This window comes from Chelonia mydas, chromosome 23 (assembly GCF_015237465.2).
Source record: "Chelonia mydas isolate rCheMyd1 chromosome 23, rCheMyd1.pri.v2, whole genome shotgun sequence".
NCBI classification, from domain to species: domain Eukaryota; kingdom Metazoa; phylum Chordata; order Testudines; family Cheloniidae; genus Chelonia; species Chelonia mydas.
The window spans coordinates 1,758,606-1,784,197 of record NC_051263.2 but is presented as its reverse complement, the minus strand read 5'-3'; the positions used below and the strand labels follow the sequence as shown (position 1 = coordinate 1,784,197).

Genomic DNA, 25,592 nt, shown 5'->3' with positions numbered 1-25,592 from the left:
CTGTCTGCTTGTGCAAGGGATTCTTTTGTTAATGCATTTCCCATTGGCTGAGCCCGGGGTGGGGATGTTGTGGGTGCGTTCCTATTGGCCGAGCCCTGGGGGATTTATTCTTGGTGCATTTGCCATTGGCTGAGCCCTGGGGGATTTATTGTTAGTGCATTTCCCATTGGCTGAGCCCCGGGGGGATTTATTCTTGGTGCATTTCCCATTGGCTGAGCCCCGGGGGGATTTATTGTTAGTGTGTTTCCAATTGGCTGAGCCCTGGGGGATTTATTCTTAGTGTATTTCTCATTGGCTGAGCCCTGGGGGATTAATTCTTGGTGCATTTCCCATTGGCTGAGCCCTGGGGGATTTATTGTTAGTGCATTTCCCATTGGCTGAGCCCCGGGGGGATTTATTGTTAGTGCGTTTCCCATTGGCCGATCAAGGGTGTGTTTGCGTTTGCTCAGGCAACGCAGCCCTGCACGAATCAATGCACCACTCGCCCAGTGGCAGGGCGGCCGGTGGCTTTAACGCTGGGCAGGCGAGGGGCAGGGACCATCCCCCTGTTTCTATCCCTGCCCCGGCCCCGGGCGGGTCGATCGGTTACTGGTCTGAGTGACACCAACAAACGCGGCGACAGACACGGGGGCTGAAGTCAGATGATCACGTTTATTCACTACTGGGAAGTTCTAGGCAAAATCAGGCTCCCATGGGGCCTCAGAAAACTCGAGAGAAATGGAGTCACTAACCCCCAAATCCCGGAGCCGACCTGGTCCTGGCTGTAACGCCAGTGAGGCAATGGGATGAATGTAAAGCCAAGAGAACAAATGACCCGGAAACCCCAAAGCTCTGGTTGTCCGTTCTGGTCCCTTTACCCCAATCCAGCCGCGGGCAGGGGATTTAGGGTAAAGGGGAATCGGGAGCCGAGATCGCAACCCCACCCGCGCTTGCATTGCATGGGGTGGCAGAAACCCGATCGGGGAAGGAGGCAGAGCCCAGGAGCTGGGAGGGGGAATCTCCCTCTCGGCCCTTGAGCAGACTTAGATATAGCCAGGAGGATAAAGAGACAAAAATCACGTTGGCTTTGTTTAGTGACGCAGCGGGAGGTGGGCGAGGAGGAAGCGGGGCAGCGGCTGGGGAAGAGGGCAGGAAGGAGCGAAAGGATCCGGGGAGCAAGGGGCAGGGAAGGGGGGGAAGGCGGTAGGGGGGAAAGGGAAGGGGTGGAGGGGAGCTTGCGGGCGAACGGAACGGGGGGGGAAGGAGGTGGAGGGGGACGGCGGGAACGGAGAGGGCGGGAGGCCCCCTGCGCTGGGCGCTGGCCCTACGGCCGGGCGCTAGGGCCGGAAGAGGACGTTGTACCGAAGCAGGTAGCCATCGCTGTACATGTAGAACTTGTGGTCGCCGGGGTTGTAGCTCAGCGACTGCACGACGTCCGTCACCTTCTCCAGCGGCAGGCTGAGGCGTCTCTCCCTGCCCGTGCGGGTGTCGTAGGCGTAGAAGATCTCCTCGCGGCGGGTGCTGACCGCCCGGGTGGCGTACATCACCCCGCACACCATGAAGGTGTTGGTGGCCGCCGGCTTGTACTGGGAGGTCTGCCAGGTCCTCTCCAGGGCCAGCGAGCCGGGGCCGAGGCGGCCGATGACGATGTCGCCTTCGCTGCGCTCGGTGGTATACAGCACCCAGAGCCCGCTCTCGTCCGCGGCCAGGTCGAGGCCCTGCCAGCTGGTGCCCGCGTAGGAGAAGCGGTTGCTGAAGGTGGCGTCGGGCACCGCCCTGCGGTCCACGGCCCCGCTCTCCAGGTCCAGGCGGCAGAGGTCCCGCGCGTTGTAGCAGTTGTAGTAGAAGGAGCCGTTGTAGAGCACCAGCCCGGCCCCCTGCCCGAAGCCCGGGATGAGCTGGTCCGTGGGGCTCCGGGACAGCAGCAGGTCCTGGTAGGAGCGGTAGAGACGCACCGAGTCCAGCCGCCGGCCGTCCAGGTTCAGGGGGGCCACCCAGTAGCGCTTCTTCCGCCAGGCGCGCAGGGAGGACTCCTTGCCCCAGGCCCCGGCCTTGTAGCTCGCACCCCGCCAGTTCAGCTGCACCACCGAGGGCTTGCTGAGGCGCCAGATCCCCTGGTGGGTGCACGTGCCTGGGGGGTTAGATGGGGATGGGGGGGGTCCAGTGGTTAGAGCAGAGCGGGGCTGGGAGCCAGGACTCCTGGGTTCCGTACTTGGCTCTGGGAGGGCAGTGAGATCTTGTGGCTAGAGTGGGGCTGGGAGCCAGGACTCCTGGGTTCTCTCCCCAGCTGGGGGGGGGGTGGTCTAGTGGTTAGAGCAGAGTGGGGCTGGGAGCCAGGACTCCTGGGTTCTCTCCCCAGCTCTGACAGGAGTGGGATTCAGGCCAACCAGTGGGTGAAAAGATTCAGAGGAAACCAGCCTCCCCCGCTGCCCCGAGCCGTGTCAGAAAGCCCTGGATTCACTGACTTTTTCCCCTGCCTCCCTTTGTCTTCGGCCGCCTGTTTCCGTCTGGCCCCCGGCCCCACAGCGTCTGAGCCCCTCCCAGCCTTCCCTGGACCTACCCTCCCACCCTCCCCGGTGGGCTGGCCAGGGCTGCAAGCCCCACTTCCCAGATGGGAATCTGAGGCAGGGAGCGACGCGGTGCCTTGTAGGTCACACGGGGGGCTCTGGGGCAGCGCCGGGACAGGAGCGAAGTCTCCCTTTAGAGCCCTAACCACAGGGCAACGCTTCCCCTCGAGGGCCCCGGAACCCGCTCCAACGCCAGCCCACGAGAGCCCCCAGAGGGACTCACCGATCGGCGGCTGCCGTCCCACCAGCGGCTTGCCCTTCTGACAGTCCTCCAGGCGCTGCTTGAGCGTGGCCAGCTCCCGCCTCATGGCCACCACCTGGTTCTTGTCGTAGGATTCCAGGGCGCTCACGGTCACCGACATGTTCTGGAGCTGCAAGGAACAGGGCAAGCGTCAGGCCTTCCCCACGGGGCCTGGGCGCCCCTTTCCGGGGGACTCCCTGCACCCCCTCGCTGGATCCCCCGCGAGCCCAAACTCCAGCCCTGCCTGCTGCTGAAGTAGGGAGTCTGCACCCTTATCATCCGGCTCCGGCGGACACCCCCGCTCGAGAGCAACGTCCTCTGGCTGCGGCCGAGCTCGGGGCATGTTTTCCACATGGCCCAAATCCCCACTTGAGCTGGGGGGGAGGGGGAGGGAAATTTTTCTAGGGAAAAAATGCAGATTTGGCAAAACACCAAAATGTTTCGTGAATTTGCACCACTTTCACCAAATTGTTTCGGTCGGAAACCCCCCCCCCCCAACCTTGAAACAATTCCGAGCAAACCGGACTCGTGCTAGTTTGGGGGTCTCAATGGGGCTCTTTGTTTAGAAACATCCTTCGATCTCACGTACCCCACGCCCCATGGCAGAGGTTTAAAAAGGCTCCAAAGCAAAACGAAAGGTTTTCAAACAAAATGTTTCATTGGGCCCCAGATAAATCCCCCCCCCCCCACACACTTTTCGATGCACCAAGCAGCACAAAACCGTTCGTTTTCGGTTCGACGCAAAACAAGTGTTCTTCAGCGAACCCAAATATCCGTTATTTGCACAGCTCAGCCCCCCGGTGCCGTCCCCGGTGCTGTGGTGGCCGGCGTTCCCATCTGGCCCGGGGTTCCCAGGACCGTCCCTTTTCGGAGGTCGCTGTCCCGGGAAATCTGCCCGGGTGCTCAGCCCACGCTGGCCGGTGTGGCGGGCTCCGGGGAGTCCCCGGTTTTCGTACCTGGCCTTGCCGGGATTCCGCACGGGTTTTGGTGTCGCTGCCCTGGCAGCTGAAATATTTTCCCGCCTGAGCCTCGGAAATGAACTCGACCAGCGGGACCACGGGGGAGGGTTGAGCAGAAACGTTTTTATTGCAGTTCGGCTTTTTAGCAGCGAATAACGGGACACTGGGACGGCGCCAGGGGACATGCAGGCAGGGCGGGGGGCGAGGTGGGGCAGAGCTTGCGGGGAAATACAAGGGAGCAGGGGCCGTTTCACTGGGAAGGACGGCTTGGGGCCGCGTTTATCCTTGGCGGAAGGAGGCCAGGCCCCGGCTGGGTGTAGCCCGCGAGAGGCAAGAACTTGGGGCCGGATCGTCCAGCGCGTGGGACTCCTGGGTGAGTTTAGGATTTCAGGGGCACGTTTCCCCGCCCTGCGCCCAGCTTGTGTGCACGATTGCTGCAGTCACGCTGGGCGTGCAAGGGTGCCTGAGAGTCACCAGAGCCGGCCAAGCCTTGGGGCGTGGCCAAAAGATAGGCCACGCCCACCGGGGGGTGGGGCAAAGGGAGAGGCAACTGTCAATCACTGGCACTGATTAACCCTTCATTGACTTCCGGAGCGGGTGTCACAGCCAGACTGGGCGAGCAGGTGACGATGAAGCGTTCCGGGCGCGTCCCAGCCCTTGTGCGGGTGACCACTGGCCTCCAGGTGGGCAATGGGCAGCCTCTGGGTGAGCGAGGATCCCAGTCCCCCTGCCCCATCCGCACCCTTCCGCCCCGGCGGGCGGCTCACTGCAGCTTCCAGCAGGCGAAGGCCCTCCTGTGAGACCTCCTGTCCCAGCGCCGGGGAGCCAGGATGACGTAGTCCTCCTTGGGCTCGCCTCGCCGCTGCGGGGCATCCAGGAGCTCGCACATCCGGGCCTTCTGGGTCCTGCGCAGGAGGTAGATGAGAGGGCAGTTCCAGCGCCGGTCGATCAGGGACTTGCCCCGGACGTTGACGAAGGGCAGGATGTAGTTGGTCGGGCGGCAGAAAGTCACAAACAGCTGAAAGACCAAGATATGGGGCAGGAGTCAAGGTGCCCGGGGCCCCAAAGCCTCCTGGCGAGGGGGCTGCAGGGCGCGGGATTCACCGGCGTCTGGCTGGGCTGCGGGTACGAGAGACGTCTGCGGGTAGGGGGCAGAGCTGGGTCAAAGCAGCGCAGGCCCCAGGGGGCCACGGAGAAGTCTGTGGCCGAGAACCGGAGCCGGGGAGGCTGTCGAAAGGGCGGGAATTGTTTACGAGAATCCTGCCGGCTCCCAAGGGTCCCCCGCCTTCGGACGCAAGGCTCCGGCAAACGGCACCACAAATGCGTTTCTCGTTATCGTTAGCAGCAAGACCTTGTGTGGCCCCTCGCCGGAGAAACGGGACTTCTCCTTCCAAGTGCCGCGGAGTGAACTACGGCCCGTCCTGGTCCCGGCAAAGGTTCCCCACCGCGCTCGAACACGAGAGACTCGCCACAAAGCAGACAGGTGTTTGGAAACGGGCTCGTCCTGTCTGGCGTCCTCCGCGGAGGGGGGCTCCCCAGCTGGCAAGCCCAAATCGTCAGCCAGGCTCTCTGGGCCTGGAGCTGAGCCCGGGTGAGGAATGAATCAGGTATGCCGGAGGTTAACCCTTTATTGTAACTTTGCCTGACTAGAATGTGGGGGTGGAGGGGGAGGAAATTACATTTCTAGCCCTTGCGCTTGCGAGGAAAAGCTTGAAAATGTGACTTGAGCAGAACCAACGTAGGAACGCTGCCTGGGTCTGCCGAGAGCCTGCGCCCGTTGCTGCGGGGAAGCTGCCCCAGCGTGAGTGACGCAGTGACGCTGCCTGGGTCTGCAGAGAGTCTGTGCCCGTCGCTGGGGGGCAGCTGCCCCGAGTGTGAGTGACGCAGCGACGCTTCCTGGGTCTGCTGAGAGCCTGCGCCCGTCGCTGGGGGGAGGGCTGCCCCAAGCGTGAGTGACGCAGCGACCCTGCCTGGGTTAGCCGAGAGCCTGCGCCCATCGCTGGTGGAGGGCTGCCCCGAGTGTGAGTGACGCAGCGACGCTTCCTGGGTCTGCCGAGAGCCTGCGCCCGTCGCTGGGGGGGGGGCTGCCCCAAGCGTGAGTGACGCAGCGACCCTGCCTGGGTTAGCCGAGAGCCTGCGCCCATCGCTGGTGGAGGGCTGCCCCGAGTGTGAGTGACGCAGCGACGCTGCCTGGGTCTGCCGAGAGCCTGCGCCCGTCGCTGCGGGGGCGGCTGCCCCGAGCGTGAGTGACGCAGTGACACTGCCTGGGTCTGCCGAGAGCCTGCGCCCATCGCTGGTGGAGGGCTGCCCCGAGCGTGAGTGACGCAGTGACACTGCCTGGGTCTGCCGAGAGCCTGCGCCCGTCGCTGGTGGAGGGCTGCCCCGAGTGTGAGTGATGCAGCGACGCTGCCTGGGTCTGCCGAGAGCCTGCGCCCGTCGCTGGGGGGGCGGCTGCCCCGAGCGTGAGTGACGCAGTGACACTGCCTGGGTCTGCCGAGAGCCTGCGCCCGTCGCTGGGAGCAGGTGTTGACCCATGTGTGTGCAGGGGACCTCATGGCTCTGTGGGGGCAGGTGGGGGCCCCACACATGGAGGGACAGGCAGGGGCTGAGTCCTCCCTCCTGCGGGCTGGACCCAAACCCAGCTGAAGCCCAGGGAAGGCCGGCCTGGCAGTGAGCCCCATGCCAGCCCCAAGGAGGGTGGGAGTCGGTGTCGAGGGCACTTCATAGTGTCAGCCCCACCCTGCCAGGGGCTGCTCCGGAGTGGGACGGCCCAGGACCCTCTTCTGGGGGTGGGGCTTAGATGGATTATCCCCTGTGGGCGTGGCCTGTGTCGGGAAGGGAAGCAATTGGACGCAGAAGAGGCGTGAGAGTGACACGCGGCCTTCCCAGCTTGCAATTGGCTGGTTCTCCATGCTGCAGGGAACCCCCCCCATGGCCAGCCGGGGGTCTGAGCGCAGGTGGGAATTGGGGGTCGCCCCAAACACCCCCCACAGTCTGTGTCTGATCCAGACGGGATCTGAGCCCCGCCCCGCCGGGGGGCCCTGGCCCTTCCCATCGGGCCCGGGGGTCAGACCCCGGCACCGCGTGACGCTCACCTCCCGGTGCACCACCTCCACCGTGGTGTCGCTCCCGTTGAGGGAGGAGCGGAGGTGGCCCACGAAGGACTCCATCTCGCCGATCTCCTTCCGCAGCTCCTGGAAGGCCAGCTCGGTGGGGGTCCGGTCGCCCACCTCCAGCAGCTGCAGCCGGCGGCTGGCGTTCTGCAGCTTGGCCTCGTACCACGCCAGGCGCTGCCCGTATTCCTGGAGCTGCCGGGGGGAGGAAGCAAAGACCCCGAAGTGGGGAGAGGGTGTCAGACCTCATTTGGTGTAAACCCGTGTTGCTCCCCTGGGTCAGAACCAGCCCTGACCCCATTGCAGTCAGGGGTGACTCCGGATTGACACTGGAGCAGCTGAGATCAGAACCTGGCCCTGACCCCACTGCAGTTGGGGGTGACTCTGGATTCACACCCGTGTTACTCAGCCCAGAAGCCATCCCCATATGTGCAGACCCTGCCCCCCTGAGGCTGGATGTGGGGGGAGCTCCCCACCCATCTCGGTCACACCCAGCAGCTGGGCAGCAGACATCCCTTTTCCTGAAAATTTCACAGTTTGGGGAACAAAGAAACAAACCCCAAATTCCTCTCGAGCTGGGACAGAGTCAGAGGCGAGATTCCCCGGGGAGGGAGTTCGGGGGGAGGGTCCGTTCCCACGCCTGGGTCAGTTTCATTAGCCACATGGACGAAAACCATCCAGCTGCCTCCCCCCAACAGGGCTCCTGGAGCTGTGGGGGGTGGAGGCCTGAGACTGACCAGGGCAGGGACTGAGTCGCGCCCACTGCGGCTGAGTCCGGGCCCCGGCGAGTCCCGGGATGACGTCGTTCGTGGTTCCCTTGGGCTCGGGCCTTGGCGCTGGGAGCCGAGGGCCCCGGGGAGCGGGGAGAGCGGGGACAGGGGTCGCTCAAGGAACATTGGCCTCGTGTTGCGAGTGATTTGCTCGTGGCAAACAGTGGGCTAAAATTGGCCCTCGGGGTGGCCAGGGCCGGGGGCGTCCCCCCACGACGGTGCCGAGAGCCAGGCCAGCAGAGGGCAGCCGTGGCACACGCAGCCTGCGGGCTCCAGCCCAGCCCAGGGGAGCCCCGCCCAGGGCTGAGTGCCCAGCAGCTCCCAGAGGCTGATCGGCCGCTCCCGGGCTCCAGGGCGGCTCCGTGGGGCCCCAGCCTGCCAACCCCCCTTGCGTAGCCTGCCCTGACCAGGGACGGTGGGAACCAGCCCCAGGGCCGGCGCTGCCCTCGCCCAGGGTGGGGAAGGAATTCACAGTCCCCTGATCCCCCCAGCACCCCTCATCCCGCCCCGTCCCCTCCCCGGCCTCACCTTCTTCATCTCCCAGTGCACGCGGAAGGTCAAGTTGCGGGCCGACGTCTCCAGCAGCTCGATCCGCTGCAGGGGGAAGGTGTCGTCGGGCAGGATGACGGTGCAGACGCAGTGACCGCTGGCGTCCATCACGCTGCTCAGATTCTGGACGGCCTGGAAGGGGGGCGAGGGGGGAGCAGGCGGGACCCGTTACGGGAGCGTCACATCTCACGTCCCCCGCAAAGCGCCCCAGGAATGCAGCCACCTCTGGGGAGGAGCGCGTCAGAGGGCGCAGTGGCCAGGGCAGAGGGGCTCGGGGCAGGGGGAGGGGAAACCCAGGGGACGTTTCGTGGCCACGCAGCACTGACAGGGATGGAATCGCCAGCCATCCCGGCAGGATTTCACCCGTGTCCAGGGCGGGCAGGTGATTTCAACCCTGCGGCTGTTCCCCTCCGGGCCGCCCTGGCGAAGTGGCACGTGGGCCGAGGTACTCACGGAGGCAGCCGTCCAGCGCAGGAGCGGGCAGCCCGCCAGGAACAGGGCGAGCGCGATGGTGGCCATGGCCCGGCTGTGTCAGCCCCCGGCGCCCCCAGGCCCTTTATATAGGCAGCGGAAGGTGCCGCGGGCCGGCGCATGACGGAGGGACGGTCCGATAATAGCCGCTCACTAGCCAGGTGACGTGACACTGATCCCTAAATTGGCTGGTTTCAGGTTTGCTCATTCAGCTCGGTGATTGACGGGCTGCCTGTGCCAGCGAGATAGCGGGGCAGGGGGATTAACGGGGGGGGTCTCGTGCCCAAGAAAGAGAGGCCTGAGGCCTGGGTGTGACCTGATGGGAACCTGGGGCGGGGGGGGGGGGCGCTGCAGGGGGTGCTAAGGAGCCAAGGCTGGAGCGGGCGAGCAGGACCTGTGGGTCAGGATTGAGGGGCACCAGTGGAGTTGGGGGGGTGGGGAGCCCCATGCTGGGCTAGCAGGGGCTGCTGGTCGGGAGTGAGGGGCACCGGCAGATCTGGTGGGGGGGAGCAGATCTGGCTGGGGGGAGCCCAGGGCTGGGCTAGCAGGGGCTGCGGGTCGGGAGCGAGGGGCACCAAACCCAGTGCTGATGATGCGGAGGGTGATGGGGGGAATTGCTGTAAATCCCGTTGCGTAACTGGGCCCTGATTAGGGGCCTGGTGCCGGACACCCAGCAGGAACTTGGCACGTTCCCGCCACCCCCGTATCAGTTTGCGGAACAGCCCCCGGAGCGGGGGGGGGGGGGTGTTTGTCCTTCTCTGATGGGCCCCCACCCTCCCAATTGCAAAATGGCTTAATCCCCCCGATAAGGGGAGCGCTGAGCGTGGCACTGGGGAGCCTTTGTTCTCGGCTGGGCCCTGCTCCGTGGCAAACGGAAACCAGCCCCCGCCAGATCAGGGCTCCAGAGCCGGGGGCTCAGCTCCCTGGGGCAAGACAGGCCACGAGCCCCCGGCTCCGAGAGACCTGGCGCTCGGAGACACAGGCTTAGCAGGGGGCTGCGGGTCGGGAGCGAGGGGCACCGGCAGGGCTGGGGGGAGGAACGCCCCCGGGGGGCTGCGGTCGGGAGCGAGGGGCACCGGCAGGGCTGGGGGGAGGAACGCCCCCGGGGGGCTGCGGTCGGGAGCGAGGGGCACCGGCAGGGCTGGGGGGAGGAACGCCCCCGGGGGGCTGCGGGCGGGAGCGAGGGGCACCGGCAGGGCTGGGGGGAGGAACGCCCTGGGGGGCTGCGGTCGGGAGCGAGGGGCACCGGCAGGGCTGGGGGGAGGAACGCCCCTGGGGGGCTGCGGTCGGGAGTGAGGGGCACCACTCAACTGACACCAGAACCACCCCACTTTGCACCAGCCGTGGGCCCGACCCACGCGGCAGAACCGAACCAGCTGTGCTGAGCCCCTCCCCCCTGCTCCCGTGGGGCTGCTGGCACCAGACCCCACAGAGCCCCCAAGTGCTCCCCTCACACTGAAGCTAGGCAGGGGTGGGAGGGGCCTGTGTTTTATAGCCCCAGAAGCTCCTCCCACTCCCAGCATGCTTTGCTAAGAGGATACTCACAGCAGGGCTCCCCCCCTCCCCAGACAGACGGACGGACACACTGGAGCCTGCTCTAGCTCCCCCACCTCGCCCCCCCCCCCCCGTTCGCCCTGGGGGACCAGCCCCCCCATCCTGGGCCCCGTTCGCCCTGCGGGACCAGCCCCCCCGTCCTGGGCCCCGTTCGCCCTGGGGGACCAGCCCCCCCGTCTTGGGCCCCGTTCGTGCTGGGGGACCAGCCCCCCCGTCTTGGGCCCCGTTCGTGCTGGGGGACCAGCCTCCCGTCCTGGGCCCCGTTCGCCCTGGGGGACCAGCCCCCCCATCCTGGGCCCCGTTCGCCCTGCGGGACCAGCCCCCCCGTCCTGGGCCCCGTTCGCCCTGCGGGACCAGCCCCCCCGTCCTGGGCCCCGTTCGCCCTGGGGGACCAGCCCCCTCGCTCTGCGGGGTCGGCTCAGGCTGCAGCCTCTGGCCACTTGCCCAGCGCCGGACGGGCCCGTTAATCCCCCCGCCTGCCGCGTGCAAGGCTGGGGCGGCCCCGACACAGGGGCACAGAGAGACGGGACCTGCCTGGCTCCGGGTGGCAAGTCAGTGACAGAGCCAGACCCCCGCCCCCGCGCTGGGATAGAACCCAGGCGTCCTGGCTCCCAGCCCCCTGCTCTCACCACTAGCCCCCGCTCCCCTGCTGAAGGTCTGAAGCGGAAATGAAAGCCGCTCACTGGGCCGTCTCTTGGAGGAAGCGTTTATTTATAAGCAGGGCTGTGGCCGAACGCTCTCGCCCGGCTCGCGCCCCGACAGGGCAGCGGGTGCGTTACACACCGGAGCAGCCGGTCCATATACAGCGTGTAAACAAAGTATGTACATTTCCGTAAACGTCCCCGGGAACGGCTCCGCTCCGCAGACGGGCCGCGTCCCTCGCCCCGGACCCCGGCCGGGCCGGGTTTGCTGCCGGGCGCTTGGGGGCAGCGCTGGGGCCGACGGTGCCAGGGGTGCACAGGCCGGATGGGCCGGCACACGCGGCGTTTGCATCCGGGGGGCTAACAAAGGCCGAATTCCCTGCAGCCCCCAAGCCGGAGCCGGGCGCCCCGTGGGAGCTGATGGCGGGCGCGGCCCCGGGAAGCTCTTGGCCTCGGTGGGTTTCACGCCAGCCTGACAGCTGATGGTGGGCGCAGGCCGGGCCCGGTATCTGCCATGTCCACACTGCGCCCCTTTTCCGTGGGGAGCCCCACGGCACTCGTGGACCCACAGCAGCACTGACGTGAGCCCCTGGAGGCCCCCCAGCCGGACGGAGCTCACAGGCCGCCCTGGGCCAGCTGGAGCTGCCGGCTGCATCGAGTCCGGGCGGCTCCACGGCACGAGGGATTCGAACCCGGAGCCGGTCGGCAGCGGCTCAGCCTGGAGCGCGCCCGGCCCAGCACGGACAATAGTGCAAAAGTGGCTTTGTCTCGAACCCGGGCCGGGGGGAGATAATTCTCCTGCATCAGCCCCGTGTCCCTGGCCCCGCGCGGGGGTGGCCCGGCCTCGCCCAGGGCTTTGGCCACGGCAAACCCGCCCCGGCCCCGCGGCCCTTCGCTGAGCTCGCCGGCAGGGTTCGCTGCGACCCTGGGCGCCGGCCGGGGTGGGGGCCGTGTCTGCAGAGCTGCCAGCTGGGTCCGAAGCTCCGGAGCGACACAGGACCTGACAGGGGCCCCACGCGAGGCCCCGCCCGGAGGGGAGCCGGGCTCCAGACGCCAGCAGCATCCAGGGGGCGGCTCGGCCCCAGGGCGCTGGGAGCCGGCCCCGCGCCGTGACTCTCTTCCCGCAACGCTCTGCGCACGGCGCCGGCTCCGTCGGACCAGCCCGGGGGAGTCGGTGGCCGGGTTCCCGGTGGCTCCTGCGAGCTCCCGCTGGTGCGGCCGGCGCCGTGGGGCACCCCCTGCTCCATTCCCCGGCGCGGGGTGACCTCAGTCCGGCCCCGAGGGCCTGGTCCTGTCCCAGCGTTGCCCTCTTCCTGGTTGTCCCGGCCTGGTGAGGGGCAGGGGCCCTGCCCCGCCCTATGGCAGTGAAACAGCTGGAGGGGAAATGGGGGGGTTGGGCCGGGGGGGGGGGGGGGGCAGTGGCCCAGCCAGTCCCTTTTCCTGCCCTGCCCAGGCCTGGCAGGCCCCTGCTCACCCCAAGTGTCTCTGTCCCAGCAGGCTGGGGGGCGGGGGGCAATCGGCGCCCCTCTCATGGGGGGCAGCCAGGCCTGGGCTCGGCAGGGAGACTGGCCACGCTCCAGCCCCACCGCATGGCAAAGGGGGCTGGGAGGGAAGGTCTCGCTGTGGGTGGGGAGGAGCTGGGGGACTGGAGTTGGGGAGTGGGGGGGCTGGGTGCAGGTGGGGAGGGGTGGGAGGGATTCGGGAAGATGGTTTGGGGGGCCGGGTTCCCCTGCTGGGGGTGGAAGGGGCGGTGGGAACAGGCGATGTTGGGGGAGGAACTGTTGGGGAATGGAGTTGGGTGGGGGGTCGCGGGCCCAAGATTGGGGGGGTCAGACAGGAGGTGAGGGGTGGGGGCCCATGATCAGTGCGGGGGTCAGACAGGAGATGGGGGGCGGAGGCTCAGGATCAGGGGGTGGGTCAGACAGGAGATGGGGTATGGGGGTCCAGGGTTGGGGGGATCAGACAGGAGATGGGGGCAGCTGTAGAGGGAGGGTCTCCTGCCCACCACCGTAGGCTGTCCAGCCCTGCCAGAGAGACGGGGATCGGGGCCCCCTGGGGATCAGCCCCCCCTCAGGCCCCCTCCTCGGAGGCAGCGCAGGGCGCGGGGGAGGCGGGGGGGTCGCCCGGCCGCCGGCCGCTCTCGGGGGGGGCGGGACACAGCACATAGCGTCCCGCCCCCTCGGCCCGGTGCACCTGGGCCGCCACGGCCCCCTTTGGAAGCAGCTGCCCCTTGGCCGGCTGCTGGGGGCCCAGCCCCCCCACGGCGCCCCGCTCCGCACCCCCGTCCTCCATGTTGACGTAGAGGATCTCCTCGGGGCCCTGGGTGGGGGGGAGACTCAGCAGGGTCTTCTCCAGCTCCCCGTGCAGCTCCTTGAAGCTGGGGCGCTCCTTGGGGTGCAGGGCCCAGCAGCTGCTCATCAGCTGGTACCTGGGGAGAGGGGCAGTGATGAACGGGGGGCTGCCTTCGCCCCACAGCCTATGGGGATGTGCCCCTCTGGGTGGGGCACGGGGGGGCTGGCTATACGGGGGTCCCCTTGCCCGGCACAGAGACGCAGCCACCTGTGGGGTGGGGCACGGGGGGGGCTGGCTATACGGGGGTCCCCTTGCTTGGTGCAGAGATGCAGCCACCTCTGGGGTGGGGCACGGGAGGGGCTGGCTATACGGGGGTCCCCTTGCCCGGCACAGAGACGCAGCCACCTCTGGGGTGAGGCACGGGGGGGGGGGGGGGGGGCTGGTTATACGGGGGTTCCCTCGCCCGGCACAGAGACGCAGCCACCTCTGGGGTGGGGCATGGGGGGGGGTGGACTGGCTATACGGGGGTCCCCTCACCCGGCACAGAGATAGAGCCATCTCTGGGGTGGGGCGCGGGTGGGGGTTATACAGCGATCCCTCGGGGGGGGCTGAGATGCAGCATGCTGGGAACGCCTGGAGGCAAGTCCCTGGGTTGGGGGTGGCCCCGTGGCATGCTGGGAGGTCCTGGGGCACTGGGAGGGTCCCGGGAGACCGCAGGGGGTGGCCCCGTGGCATGCTGGGAGGTCCTGGGGCACTGGGAGGGTCCCGGGGGACTGCAGGGGTGGCCCCGTGGCATGCTGGGAGGTCCTGGGGCACTGGGAGGGTCCCGGGGGGGCCTCAGAGGGTGGCCCCATTGCATGCTGGGAGGTCCTGGGGGGAGCCAGGGGGTTCCGGGGGGCGGGTGCCCTTACAGCGCGTCCAGGCAGTCGAGGGGCTGCTTGAGGCGATGCCCCTGGCGCAGGTAGTCGTAGATCTCGCTGTTCTCCACGCCCGGGTACGGCGTCTGCCCCCGCGTGGCGATCTCCCACATGGTGACCCCGAACGACCACTGCGGGAGGAGAGCATGAGCGCTGGCATGGGCTGCGGCAGGAGGGGTCGGTGGCCGGGCAGGAGGGGTCCGTAGCCACGCCAGGAGGGGTCTGTAGCCACGCCAGGAGGGGTCGGTGGCCGGGCAGGAGGGGTTGGTGGCCGGGCAGGAGGGGTCCGTAGCCACGCCAGGAGGGGTCGGTGGCCTGGTCAGGAGGGGTCGGTGGCCGGGCCAGGAGGGGTCCGTAGCCACGCCAGGAGGGGTCGGTGGCCGGGCAGGAGGGGTTGGTGGCCGGGCAGGAGGGGTTGGTGGCCGGGCAGGAGGGGTCCGTAGCCACGCCAGGAGGGGTCGGTGGCCGGGCAGGAGGGGTCGGTGGCCTGGTCAGGAGGGGTCGGTGGCCTGGTCAGGAGGGGTCCGTAGCCACGCCAGGAGGGGTCGGTGGCCGGGCAGGAGGGGTCGGTGGCCGGGCAGGAGGGGTTGGTGGCCGGGCAGGAGGGGTCGGTGGCTGGGCCAGGAGGGGTCCGTAGCCACGCCAGGAGGGGTCGGTGGCTGGGCGGGTGGGGTTGGTGGCCGGGCAGGAGGGGTCCGTAGCCACGCCAGGAGGGGTCGGTGGCTGGGCAGGAGGGGTTGGTGGCTGGGCAGGAGGGGTCCGTAGCCACGCCAGGAGGAGTCGGTGGCCAGGCAGGAGGGGTCGGTGGCCGGGCAGGAGGGGTCCGTGGCCGGGCAGGAGGGGTCCGTGGCCGGGCAGGAGGGGTCCGTGGCCGGGCCAGGAGGGGTCTGTAGCCACGCCAGGAGGGGTAGGTAGCCGGGCAGGAGGGGTAGGTGGCCGGGCAGGAGGGGTCGGTGCCCGGGCCAGGAGGGGTCGGTGGCCGGGAAGGAGGGGTCGGTGGCCGGGCAGGAGGGGTCGGTGGCCAGGCAGGAGGGGTCGGTGCCCAGGCCAGGAGGGGTCGGTGGCCGGGCAGGAGGGGTCCGTGGCCGGGCCAGGAGGGGTCGGTGGCCGGGCAGGAGGGGTCGGTGGCCGGGCAGGAGGGGTCGGTGGCCAGGCAGGAGGGGTCGGTGCCCAGGCCAGGAGGGGTCGGTGGCCGGGCAGGAGGGGTCCGTGGCCGGGCCAGGAGCGGTAGGTGGCCGGGCAGGAGGGGTCCGTAGCCACGCCAGGAGTGGTCGGTGGCCGGGCAGGAGGGGTCGGTGGCCGGGCAGGAGGGGTCCGTGGCCGGGCCAGGAGGGGTCCGTGGCCGGGCCAGGAGGGGTCGGTGGCCGGGCAGGAGGGGTCGGTGGCCAGGCAGGAGGGGTCGGTGCCCAGGCCAGGAGGCGTCGGTGGCCGGGCAGGAGGGGTCCGTGGCCGGGCCAGGAGCGGTAGGTGGCCGGGCAGGAGGGGTCCGTAGCCACGCCAGGAGGGGTCGGTGGCCGGGCAGGAGGGGTCGGTGGCCGGGCAGGAGGGGTCGGTGGCCAGGCAGGAGGGGTCGGTGCCCAGGGCAGGAGGGGTCGGTGGCCGGGCAGGAGGGGTCCGTGGCCGGGCCAGGAGGGGTCGGTGGCCGGGCAGGAGGGGTCGGTGGCCGGGCAGGAGGGGTCGGTGCCCAGGCCAGGAGGGGTCCGTGGCCGGGCAGGAGGGGTCCGTGGCCGCGCCCCCCCCGGCTCACCACGTCGCTCCTGGTGGTGTAGACGCGGTCGGCCAGGCTCTCGATGGCGATCCACTTGACGGGCATCTTGGCGATGCGGCCCTGGCGGTAATAGTCCCCGCTGTAGATCTTCTTGGACAGGCCGAAGTCGGCCACGCAGACGTTCATGTTCTCGTTCAGCCTGCGGGGAGCACGGGGCCCGGTGAGGGGGGTGCTTGGGGGCCGGGGGAGAAGGGGCTGGCCGGGGGCGGGTGGGAGGGGGAATGGGACCCTGGGGCTGACGGGGTATGAGGGGCAGGCCTGAGGGGGGCTGGGACCCTGAGGGGGCCAGGTCATGAGGGGCAGGCCTGGGGGGGCAGAAGGGGGAAATGGGACCCTGGGGGGGCCGGGGCAGGAGGGGCAGGCCTGGGGGGAGGTAGCAGGGGTGAAATGGGACCCCGGGGGGGGCCGGGGAGGAGGGGCAGGCCTGGGGGAGGTAGGAGGGGTGAAATGGGACCCCGGGGGGGGCTGGGGAGGAGGGGCAGGCCTGGGGGGCAGGAGGGGGAATGGGACCCTGGGGGGGCCGGGGAGGAGGGGCAGGCCTGGGGGGAGGTAGGAGGGGGGAAATGGGACCCTGGGGGGGCCGGGGGAGGAGGGGCAGGCCTGGGGGGAGGTAGCAGGGGTGAAATGGGACCCCGGGGGGGGGCCGGGGAGGAGGGGCAGGCCTGGGGGGAGGTAGGAGGGGGGAAATGGGACCCTGGGGGGGCCGGGGAGGAGTGAGCAGCACTGGGGGGGTGGGGGCGGGCCAGGCTCCCCATGGGGTGCCCCGAGTGCGGAGCCGTCCCTGGGGCGCAGGCCGGGGGGGGGACCCCCCGCGTCTCTCACATGCAGTTGCGGGCGGCCAGGTCCCGGTGGATGAAGTTCCGGCTGCTGAGATAGTCCATCCCGCTGGCGATGTCGGCCATGAACCGCACCAGCGTCTGGGTGGGCAGGTACTGGGGGAGACGAGCCGGTCAGTGCCCGGGCCGGGGGCTCTCCCCGAGCTGGGCCCCTGCCGCATCCCCCCACATGGCCCATGGCGCGGGGGGCTGGGGCGGCGCGTGGGGCTGGGGAGGTGGCGCGTGGGACAGGGAGGCAGCGTGTGGGGCAGGGAGGCCATGCGTGGGGCCGGGGAGGTGGCGCATGGGGCCGGGGCGGCAGCTGGGGCTGGGGATGGGGAGGTGGCTGGGGCCAGGGAGGCGGCACATGGGGCCGGGCGGCGCGTGGGGCCGGGAGGCGGCGCGTGGGGCCGGGCGGCGCATGGGGCGGGGCGGCAGCGCGTGGGCCCGGGGAGGCGTCGCGTGGGGCCGGGAGGCGGCGCGTGGGGCCGGGCAGCGCGTGGGGCGGGGCGGCAGCGCGTGGGCCCGGGGAGGCGTCGCGTGGGGCCGGGAGGTGGCGCGTGGGGCCGGGAGGTGGCGCGTGGGGCCGGGGCAGCGACGCGTGGGGCCGGGGCAGCGACGCGTGGGGCCAGGAGGCATCACGTGGGGCTGGGAGCCATCACGTGGGGCCGGGAGCCATCACGTGGGGCCGGGGAGGTGGCGCGTGGGACAGGGAGGCGGCGCGTGGGACAGGGAGGCCGCGTGTGGGGCAGGGAGGCCATGCGTGGGGCCGGGGAGGTGGTGCGTGGGGCCGGGGTGGCAGCTGGGGATGGGGATGGGGAGGTGGCTGGGGCCAGGGAGGGGGCACATGGGGCCGGGCGGTGCGTGGGGCCGGGAGGTGGCGCATGGGGCCGGGCAGCGCGTGGGGCGGGGCGGCAGCGCGTGGGGCCGGGAGGCGTCTCGTGGGGCTGGGGAGGCGGCGCGTGGGGCCGGGGAGGCGGCGCGTGGGGCCGGGAGGCGGCACATGGGGCCGGGGTGGCGGCGCGTGGCGCCGGGCAGTGCGTGGGGCGGGGCGGCAGCGTGCAGGGCCGGGAGGCGTCGCGTGGGGCCGGGCAGCGCGTGGGGCTGGGAGGCGGCACGTGGGGCCGGGGCGGTGGCGCGTGGGGCCGGGAGGCGTCGTGTGGGGCCGGGCAGCGCGTGAGGCCGGGAGGCGTCGCGTGGGGCCGGGCAGCGCGTGGGGCTAGGAGGCATTGCGTGGGGCCGGGAGGCAGCGCGTGGGGCCGGGCGGTGCGTGGGGCCGGGGCGGCGGCGCGTGGGGCCGGGGCGGCGGCGCGTGGGGCCGGGAGGCGGCGCGTGGGGCCGGGAGGCGGCACATGGGGCCGGGGCGGTGGCGCGTGGGGCTGGGCGGCGCGTGGGGCTGGGCAGCGCGTGGGGCCGGGAGGCGTCGCGTGGGGCCGGGGCGGCGGCGCGTGGGGCCGGGAGGCGTCGCGTGGGGCCGGGAGGCGGCGCGTGGGGCCGGGAGGCGGCGCGTGGGGCCGGGCAGCACGTGGGGCCGGGGCGGCGGCGCGTGGGGCCGGGGCGGCGGCGCGTGGGGCCGGGGGCCCACACTCACCACGGGGCTCTCCCCGAGCCGGGAGTAGAGCAGGAAGCTGTGCAGGTCGCCGTGTTTCATGAAGGGCAGGATGACCACGGGCCAGGGGCAGCTCTCGCTCTCCGTGCTCTGCAGACACACCCCTGCCGAGAGGGAGCGGAGCGGCCGTGAGACCCGCCCCCGGGGGTCCCAGCCCCCCCAGATCCCAGCCCCCTCAAATACCTGCCCCCCTGGATCCCAGACCCCCTGGATCCCAGCTCTCCCGGGATCTCCACCCCCAGACTCCCCCTAGATCCCAGCCCCCGAGATGGGACAGGGCCACCAGGACAGGGTTAGATACCAATCGAAAAGGAAGGAGTGGGGTCTAGTGGTTCCAGCGGGGGAGGGGGCTAGGAGCCAGGACTCCTGGGTTCCGTCCCCAGCTTGGGGAGGGGAGTGGGGTGTAGGGGTTAGAGCCGGACTCCTGGGTTCTGGGAGGTGGGTGAGTCCCTCCCCCGGTTCGGTGGTCCGTTGCTCCGTGTGGCCAGGGGAGCCCCGGCCGAGCTGGGCACCGCATGGGCCCTGAGGGACGAGGGGCAGGCTCTGCTCTGGGGGGCGGCCCGGGGAGACGGGGGACCAGCCTGGGTTGCCCGGGGGGCAGCGGTGGAGGCAGGGCGTGAACCCGGGCCCTGTGCAGCCAAGGCGTGACGCGGCGAGGGAGGGAATCCAGGGCCCAATTCCCCGGGCGCCTGCCCCGAGTTCCCGTCTCTCCCTCCCACATCTGCTTTCCCAGGGAAACCTCCCGCCCCCAGCCCAGCCTGCGCCCCGGGGCCCCAGCCCCCCAGCTTCCTCTCTGCTTTCCCAGGCCATCCGTCCCGCCAGGGCCAGGCTGCAGCCGCTCACCACCCCGGCCTGGCGTATGGGGCACCCCCGTGATGGGCTGGGGGCTGCCAGTGCCATGGGCTCTGCTGTGCCCCCCCCAGGAAGCCCTGCCCCGTTACCCCTGTGGGTGCCATGCCCAGGCGGGGGGCTCTCACCCAGCAGCTTCATGACGTTGGGGTGGTCGAACTCCTTCATGCAGACGGCCTCGCTCAGGAAATCCTCCATCTCGCTGCGGGTGCAGATGGCGACTGCAGGGGACACGGGATGGGGGGTGACGCCAGAGCCGCGGGCACCAGGGCAGAGCCGCAGGGGAGGGGAGGGGACCCTGGGGAGGTGGCGGGGGCAGGAGGGCCCATTAGGGGTGCAACAAGAGGGGGGTTCCGGGGGGAAGGGTCCCAGGGACTCGCCAGACGCCCAGGCGCCTGCCGGACACTTACTCTTCATGGTCTTGACGGCCACCTTGAGGACGCTGTCGTCCTGGTTGAGCTGCCCTTCCATGACGGAGCCGAACTCGCCTGGGGAAGCCGGAGGCAGACGGGCTGTGAGATCCCCGGCAGTGCGGGGGCTGGGACACACAGCACGGCCATTCCCCTGGCAGCCAGCAGGGGGCAGCAGCATGTGCACAGAGACGCACCCCGCAGTGCACACACCCAGCAGTGCACCCCCCCATTCAGCACAACAGGGGGTTGTTACCCCGCAGGTTGTTGAGCTCCCAGGGCCCCCATTGCTCGCAGCGCCCCCTGCTGCAGCAGGGACTAAAATCCCACCACCCCGCAGGCTGCTGACTCTGGGGCCTGAGTCTCAGCGATGCGCGGGCCCCTCCTGAGAATCCCCCCCGCCCCGAGTAGGGGCCACCCGGCTGGTGCAGAGCTGGAAATAAGGGCCCCACTCCAAGCCAGGGGCAAATAGGGGCGTAGCCAGAGCGCACTGTGCTGGGGCTATTCCCTGCCCCCCAGGGCCCATGGGGTGGAGTGCGAGTTAGAGGAGCCCAGAGGCTGCTGTAAGTGACACCGGAGGCCCAGCACATGGGGGTGTCCTGCGGGCTTAGAGCCCCTCGACCCCCAGTGCGGGGCTGGATGCGGAAGCTGGGAGCCAGGCCCGGGGGGGCAGGACAGAACTCGAGGTGCGTGGGCGTCGGCTTGGCTGGGGATGGCGGGTGGCAGGCTCCCAAGGGGACAGGAAGCCGGGGGGGCGGGATGGGAATGGCTTTCCCAGCTGCCTGGCACGACGCCATCAGCCTGGCACGGCCCCTGCACACATGGACGCAGCCTTCCCGTGGCTGATCCTGGCTGCGCCGGGCGGGGCGGCGGGCACCCCTGAACGTGGTGGGACAGGGACCAGCTACATGCCCGCCTGGGGGCCGCAGGGGCCCTGCCTTGGGGGGGGCCTGCACCTCAGTGGGGAAATTGACAGGCAGACCCCCACTTCCACCAGCCCCAGCTGCCCCCCAGATCTCAGTGCCAAGAGCAGGAGGGAAATGTGCCCGGAAAGGGTTAAATCCGCTCCGTGGGGAGGGAGCAGCTTGGGGAAAATCTCCCTGCCAAGCCGGGAGCTGGACGGGGCTGTGGAATCGGGCCGGGGCGGGGACTGGAAACACCGGCAGCGCTGGGCCGCGAGCCAGGGGCTTTTCCAGCCGGGCCCTCGACTTTCCAAAGCCGGAGCTCCCTGGCCACGTCGGCGGCGCGTGGGGAACCTGGCCTGGCCACGGCCCCGCGGCTCCCCGCGCTGGGAACACGCAGCCCCCAGCACCCCGCTGGCCTGGCACCCTGGGCCGCGTGGGGAGGAACCCGCCAACCCCATCAGGGGGTAGCAGATCCCACAATGCATTGCTGCCCTCCAGCATTGGGTGCAAGCCACCTACCTTCACCCAGGGTCTTCCCCAGAGCCACTTTGTGCCGATCCACCATCACGTCCCGCAGCTTCTCCTTCAGGTCCTCACTGATCCCCAGGCTGTTCACTGCGGCGCAAGGGCGGGGACAAGGGGTCAGACTCTGGGGCAGTAAGAGCAGGGCCCAGACCCCGGCCGAGATCAGGCCCCGTCAGGCCGGGCGCTGCCCAGACCCCAGCCGAGATCAGGCCCCGTCGTGCCAGGCGCTGCACAGACCCTGGCCGAGATCAGGCCCCGTCAGGCCGGGCGCTGCCCAGACCCCGGCCGAGATCAGGCCCCGTCAGGCCGGGCGCTGCCCAGACCCCGGCCGAGATCAGGGCCCGTCAGGCCGGGCGCTGCCCAGACCCCGGCTGAGATCAGGCCCCGTCAGGCTGGGCGCTGCCCAGACCCTGGCCGAGATCAGGCCCCGTCGTGCCAGGCGCTGCCCAGACCCCAGCCAAGATCAGGGCCCTGTCACGCCAGGCGCTGCCCAGACCCCAGCCGAGATCAGGCCCCGTCAGGCCGGGCGCTGCCCAGACCCCAGCCGAGATCAGGCCCCGTCACGCCGGGCGCTGCCCAGACCCCAGCCGAGATCAGGGCCCCGTCACGCCGGGCGCTGCCCAGACCCCGACCAAGATCAGGGCCCCGTCACGCCGGGCGCTGCCCAGACCCCAGCCGAGATCAGGGCCCCGTCACGCCGGGCGCTGCCCAGACCCCGACTGAGATCAGGCCCCGTCGCGCCGGCCATTGCCCAGACCCCAGCCGAGATCAGGGCCCCGTCATGCCGGGCGCTGCCCAGACCCCGACCAAGATCAGGGCCCTGCCGTGCCAGGCGCTGCCCAGACCCTGACCGAGATCAGGGCCCTGCCGTGCCAGGCGCTGCCCAGATCCCGACCGAGATCAGGGCCCCGTCGCGCTGGGCGCTGCCCAGACCCCAGCCAAGATCAGGCTCTCAGTCTGATACCGGGGCCGGGAGGGAAAGGAGGCCTGGAGGGGGCCAGGGACTGGCCCAGGGGCAGCGTGCCAGCCAGCAGCAAAACCAGGATGGGAACCCAGGTGTCGGGAGCCGCGTGGGGCCCAGTCTCTGGCCCATGCTCTCTCGGGAGATGTCCTGAGGAGGATGGGGGCAGCTGGGACCAGCCTGGCCGGGGGGCTGGCCATAGGTTGACTGTGAGGTCCTGGAGTTTGGGGGGAGCCGTGGGCGGGGCGGGGCGTGGCGGGCAGGGTACTCACGCGTGGCCTCGGTGGTCCTGCGGCTGTACGACTTGCGGACACGGTAATGTACCACCAGCTCGCCCCGCTCCACGTGGGGCTCAAAGGCCTCCCTGCGTGAGGGGCGACAGCCGGTGAGAGAGACCCCCCAGCCGGCAACATCCGGACACCCAAGCCAGCCAGTCCCTGCGCTGGGGCCAGATTGGGGCCAGCACCCCCTAGAGGGGAAAGGCCCCGTGCCCTATTCCCCACCACCCTGAGCCAGCCAGTCCCCACCCTAGGACTGGATCGGGACCAGCGCCCCTGTGACCAAGCGGGACTGTTCTTAATGTTTCCTCTGAATAGTGTGGGGGTGCCTCAGTTTCCCCTAGGCAGTTCTTAAGTATCTAGGTGGTGGGGTAAGGGTGTATGATCATTGCAGAGCCCTAGAGGGCGGGTGTGTGCAGGGGTCTGGACACAGAGAATGGCCGACACCCTGTTTCCTGGCCACTGATGGCCTGGGCCCTTCCCCCCTGCAAGGTGAGAGCTAAAGGACTGGAGAACAAAGGGATCCGGTGACCTCCTGGCCCGGGAAAGGGACAAAGCCCAGAGGAGGAGGGTGAGTCAGTTTGGGGCTGGCTGGGGACGAGGAGTGAAGGGCAGACGGGGTTGTCTGGCTCCCTGCCCCCCAAAATAAACCCGGCTGAGGGGTCTTGTTCTCTGCACCTACAAGCTCTGTGTTAGACCATGTTCCTGTCGTCTAATAAACCTTCTGTTTCCCTGGCTGGCTGAGAGTCCCGTCTGACTGTGAAGTTGGGGGGCAGGACCCTCTGCCCCCCCGCAGGATCCCGCCTGGGTGGACTCGCTGTGGGAAGCGCAGGGAGGGGCAGAGGAGGCTGAAGGCTCCGAGGTCAGACCCAGGAAGGTGGAGCTGGGGGAGCTGTGTGTCCTGCAGACAGGCTGCTCCCGGAGAGGAGACTCCCCCAGAGTCCTGCCTGGCTTCGTGGGGAGCAGTTCCAGAGCATTGCCTGGGGACCCCGTGACAGCCCCATAGAGGGGAAAGGCCCCCTGCCCCCTTCCCCAGCCACCCACTCCCAGCCCCCGTTCTGCCCCCCGCTCACCCGAACCGCGTCTCTTTCTTGCGCAGCCGGGCCAGGATGAGGACGAAGAAGACGGCGAAGGCCACGGCCAGGCCCACGGCCAGGATCACGGCCCACCAGTGCCACGAGAAGGCGGGGGTCGCGTTCTCCCTCACTGCAGGGCCAAGGGGGAGGGTTAGCTGGGTGGGGGGCGGGCAGCACGGTGCCCCCCGTGGATCTGCCCCAGCCTTGGCCACAGACCCGCCCGGGAACCAGGCTCTCTCTGGGCTCCCCACCCCCCCAGCTCCACCAGACTGAACACCCCCTCCCTGCAGGGGGTGGGGCCGAGTCACTTGAGGGGCTGCCCCCCAGGTGGGGAGAATTGGCCCCTTTCAGGTGCCTCCCCCCAGCGCTGGATCCTCACAGATCCCTGTGAGATCTGACCCCAACGTCCTGCAGGACTGGGGGGGCAGTGCTGTAGAGGGGGCAGAGGGGGCAGGGCAGAGTGGGGGGGGTGGGCAGAGGGGAGGGGGGTTAGGGGGCAGGGCAGAGTGAGGGGGTGGGGGCGGGTAGAGGTTTGGGGGGCTCCTCACCTCGCTGGGTCTGTGGGGCGAGCAGATCTGCAGAGGGGAGAGAGAAGAGAGGCGCTCTTAGCCGTGGGGGGCAGGTTGGGGGGGACAAGTTTAGGGGCTGGTGCAATAAGTCGCCCAACCAGCAGGGCCAGGGGCTTTTGAGCCAGAAATGGGACCTGGATTGGAACCGGCCTTGGTTCTGGGTTTGCGAGAAATCAAAGCCTCTGCTGGTAGCAAGAAACTGCGCCAACACAGAACCACGGGACCCAGATCGGCGCCGGGGGACCCAGTTCAGAACCACGGGATCTGGATCAGAGCCAGGGGACCCAGTTCAGAACCACGGGATCTGGATCAGAGCTGGGGACCCAGTTCAGAACCATGGGACCCGGATCGGTGCCGGGAGACCCAGTTCAGAACCACGGGATCCAGATCGGCGCCGGGGGACCCAGTTCAGAACCACGGGATCTGGATCAGAGCCGGGGGACCCAGTTCAGAACCACGGGATCCAGATCAGAGCCGGGGGACTCAGTTCAGAACCACGGGACCCGGATCGGTGCCAGGAGACCCAGTTCAGAACCATGGGATCCAGATCAGAGCCGGGGGACCCAGTTCAGAACCACGGGATCTGGATCAGAGCCGGGGGACCCAATTCAGAACCACGGGATCCGGATCAGAGCCAGGGGACCCAGTTCAGAACCATGGGACCTGGATTGGTGCCGGGAGACTGAGTTCAGAACCACAGGATCCGGATCAGAGCCGGGGGACCCAGTTCAGAACCACGGGATCCGGATCAGAGCCGGTGGACCCAGTTCAGAACCACGGGATCCGGATCAGAGCCAGGGGACCCAGTTCAGAACCACGGGATCCGGATCAGAGCTGGGGACCCAGTTCAGAACCACGGGATCCAGATCAGAGCCGGGGGACCCAGTTCAGAACCACGGGACCCGGATCGGTGCCGGGAGACCCAGTTCAGAACCACGGGATCTGGATCAGAGCCGGGGGACCCAGTTCAGAACCACGGGATCCAGATCAGAGCCGGGGGACCCAGTTCAGAACCACGGGATCCAGATCAGAGCTGGGGACCCAGTTCAGAACCACGGGATCCGGATCAGAGCCAGGGGACCCAGTTCAGAACCACGGGATCCGGATCAGAGCTGGGGACCCAGTTCAGAACCATGGGACCCAGATCGGCGCCGGGGGACCCAGTTCAGAACCACGGGATCTGGATCAGAGCCGGGGGACCCAGTTCAGAACCATGGGACCGGGATCGGTGCTGTGGGACCCAGTTCAGAACCACGGGACCCAGATCGGCGCCGGGGGACCCAGTTCAGAACCACGGGATCCGGATCAGAGCCAGGGGACCCAGTTCAGAACCATGGGATCTGGATCGGTGCCGGGAGACTGAGTTCAGAACTACAGTACCCGGATTGGACCTGTCCCTGGAAATGGGCTGAGAGCAGGACCTGGACCAGAGCCATCCCTGGGTTCGCGAGCGTCAGCACCACCCCCAGGTTACCCCGTTGGAGAGCCCCACCCCGTGGGCCGGTCCCCCACCCAGCCCAGCCCCCCCGCACTCACAGGACGGGGAGACCATGACGGAGTCGCTCCAGGGCCCGTCCCCGGCGCTGGTGTACGACGCCACCCGCACCGTCAGGTTCTGCACCTCCGAGACCAGCTCCAGGGTCTTCTCGGTGGTCAGCCCCACATCCACCACCACCTGCCAGGGAGCGGGGTTAGCCAGGGCTGGGACACCGGGCTTTCCCCTCTAGAGGGCGCTGGCCCCAGGGATTGGCCGACTTAGGGGGGCAGGGAATGG

At 69.4% G+C, this 25,592-nt stretch overlaps 2 protein-coding genes across 2 annotated transcripts in view; both read right to left on the bottom strand.

The window, feature by feature from the left end:
* Positions 1-638: 638 nt before the first annotated feature.
* LOC102946818 (olfactomedin) lies at positions 639-8,824 on the bottom strand. The gene is made up of 5 exons (XM_037884425.2): positions 8,632-8,824; positions 8,158-8,310; positions 6,842-7,054; positions 2,770-2,917; positions 639-2,110 (listed from the first exon to the last, which is right to left on the bottom strand). Exons 1-5 carry the CDS (start codon positions 8,695-8,697, stop codon positions 1,317-1,319), a joined length of 1,374 nt encoding a protein of 457 aa, XP_037740353.1. The 5' UTR covers positions 8,698-8,824; the 3' UTR covers positions 639-1,316.
* A 3,283-nt stretch (positions 8,825-12,107) lies between these two features.
* AXL (AXL receptor tyrosine kinase) overlaps positions 12,108-25,592 on the bottom strand; it is a 35,518-nt gene continuing 22,033 nt past the window's right edge. Inside the window, exons 10-21 of the mRNA XM_037884396.2 lie at positions 25,355-25,493; positions 23,798-23,824; positions 23,247-23,379; positions 22,168-22,259; positions 20,929-21,024; positions 19,505-19,582; positions 19,223-19,315; positions 18,228-18,349; positions 16,644-16,753; positions 15,801-15,960; positions 14,048-14,184; positions 12,108-13,272 (exon numbers count right to left, since the gene is read on the bottom strand). Coding sequence (XP_037740324.1) covers positions 12,915-13,272; positions 14,048-14,184; positions 15,801-15,960; positions 16,644-16,753; positions 18,228-18,349; positions 19,223-19,315; positions 19,505-19,582; positions 20,929-21,024; positions 22,168-22,259; positions 23,247-23,379; positions 23,798-23,824; positions 25,355-25,493 — 1,545 coding nt within the window. The 3' untranslated portion in view covers positions 12,108-12,914. The remainder of the gene's footprint in view (positions 13,273-14,047; positions 14,185-15,800; positions 15,961-16,643; positions 16,754-18,227; positions 18,350-19,222; positions 19,316-19,504; positions 19,583-20,928; positions 21,025-22,167; positions 22,260-23,246; positions 23,380-23,797; positions 23,825-25,354; positions 25,494-25,592) is intronic.

Excerpts from the sequence above, each read along its gene's own strand:
- LOC102946818 (XM_037884425.2), bottom strand. The coding sequence starts at position 8,697 with ATGGCCACCATCGCGCTCGCCCTGTTCCTGGCGGGCTGCCCGCTCCTG. Across the intron at positions 7,055-8,157 it reads TGCACTGGGAGATGAAGAAG|CTCCAGGAATACGGGCAGCG; the intron begins GTGAGGCCGGGG and ends TCCCCCCGGCAG. Across the intron at positions 2,111-2,769 it reads GGGACGGCAGCCGCCGATCG|GCACGTGCACCCACCAGGGG; the intron begins GTGAGTCCCTCT and ends CTAACCCCCCAG.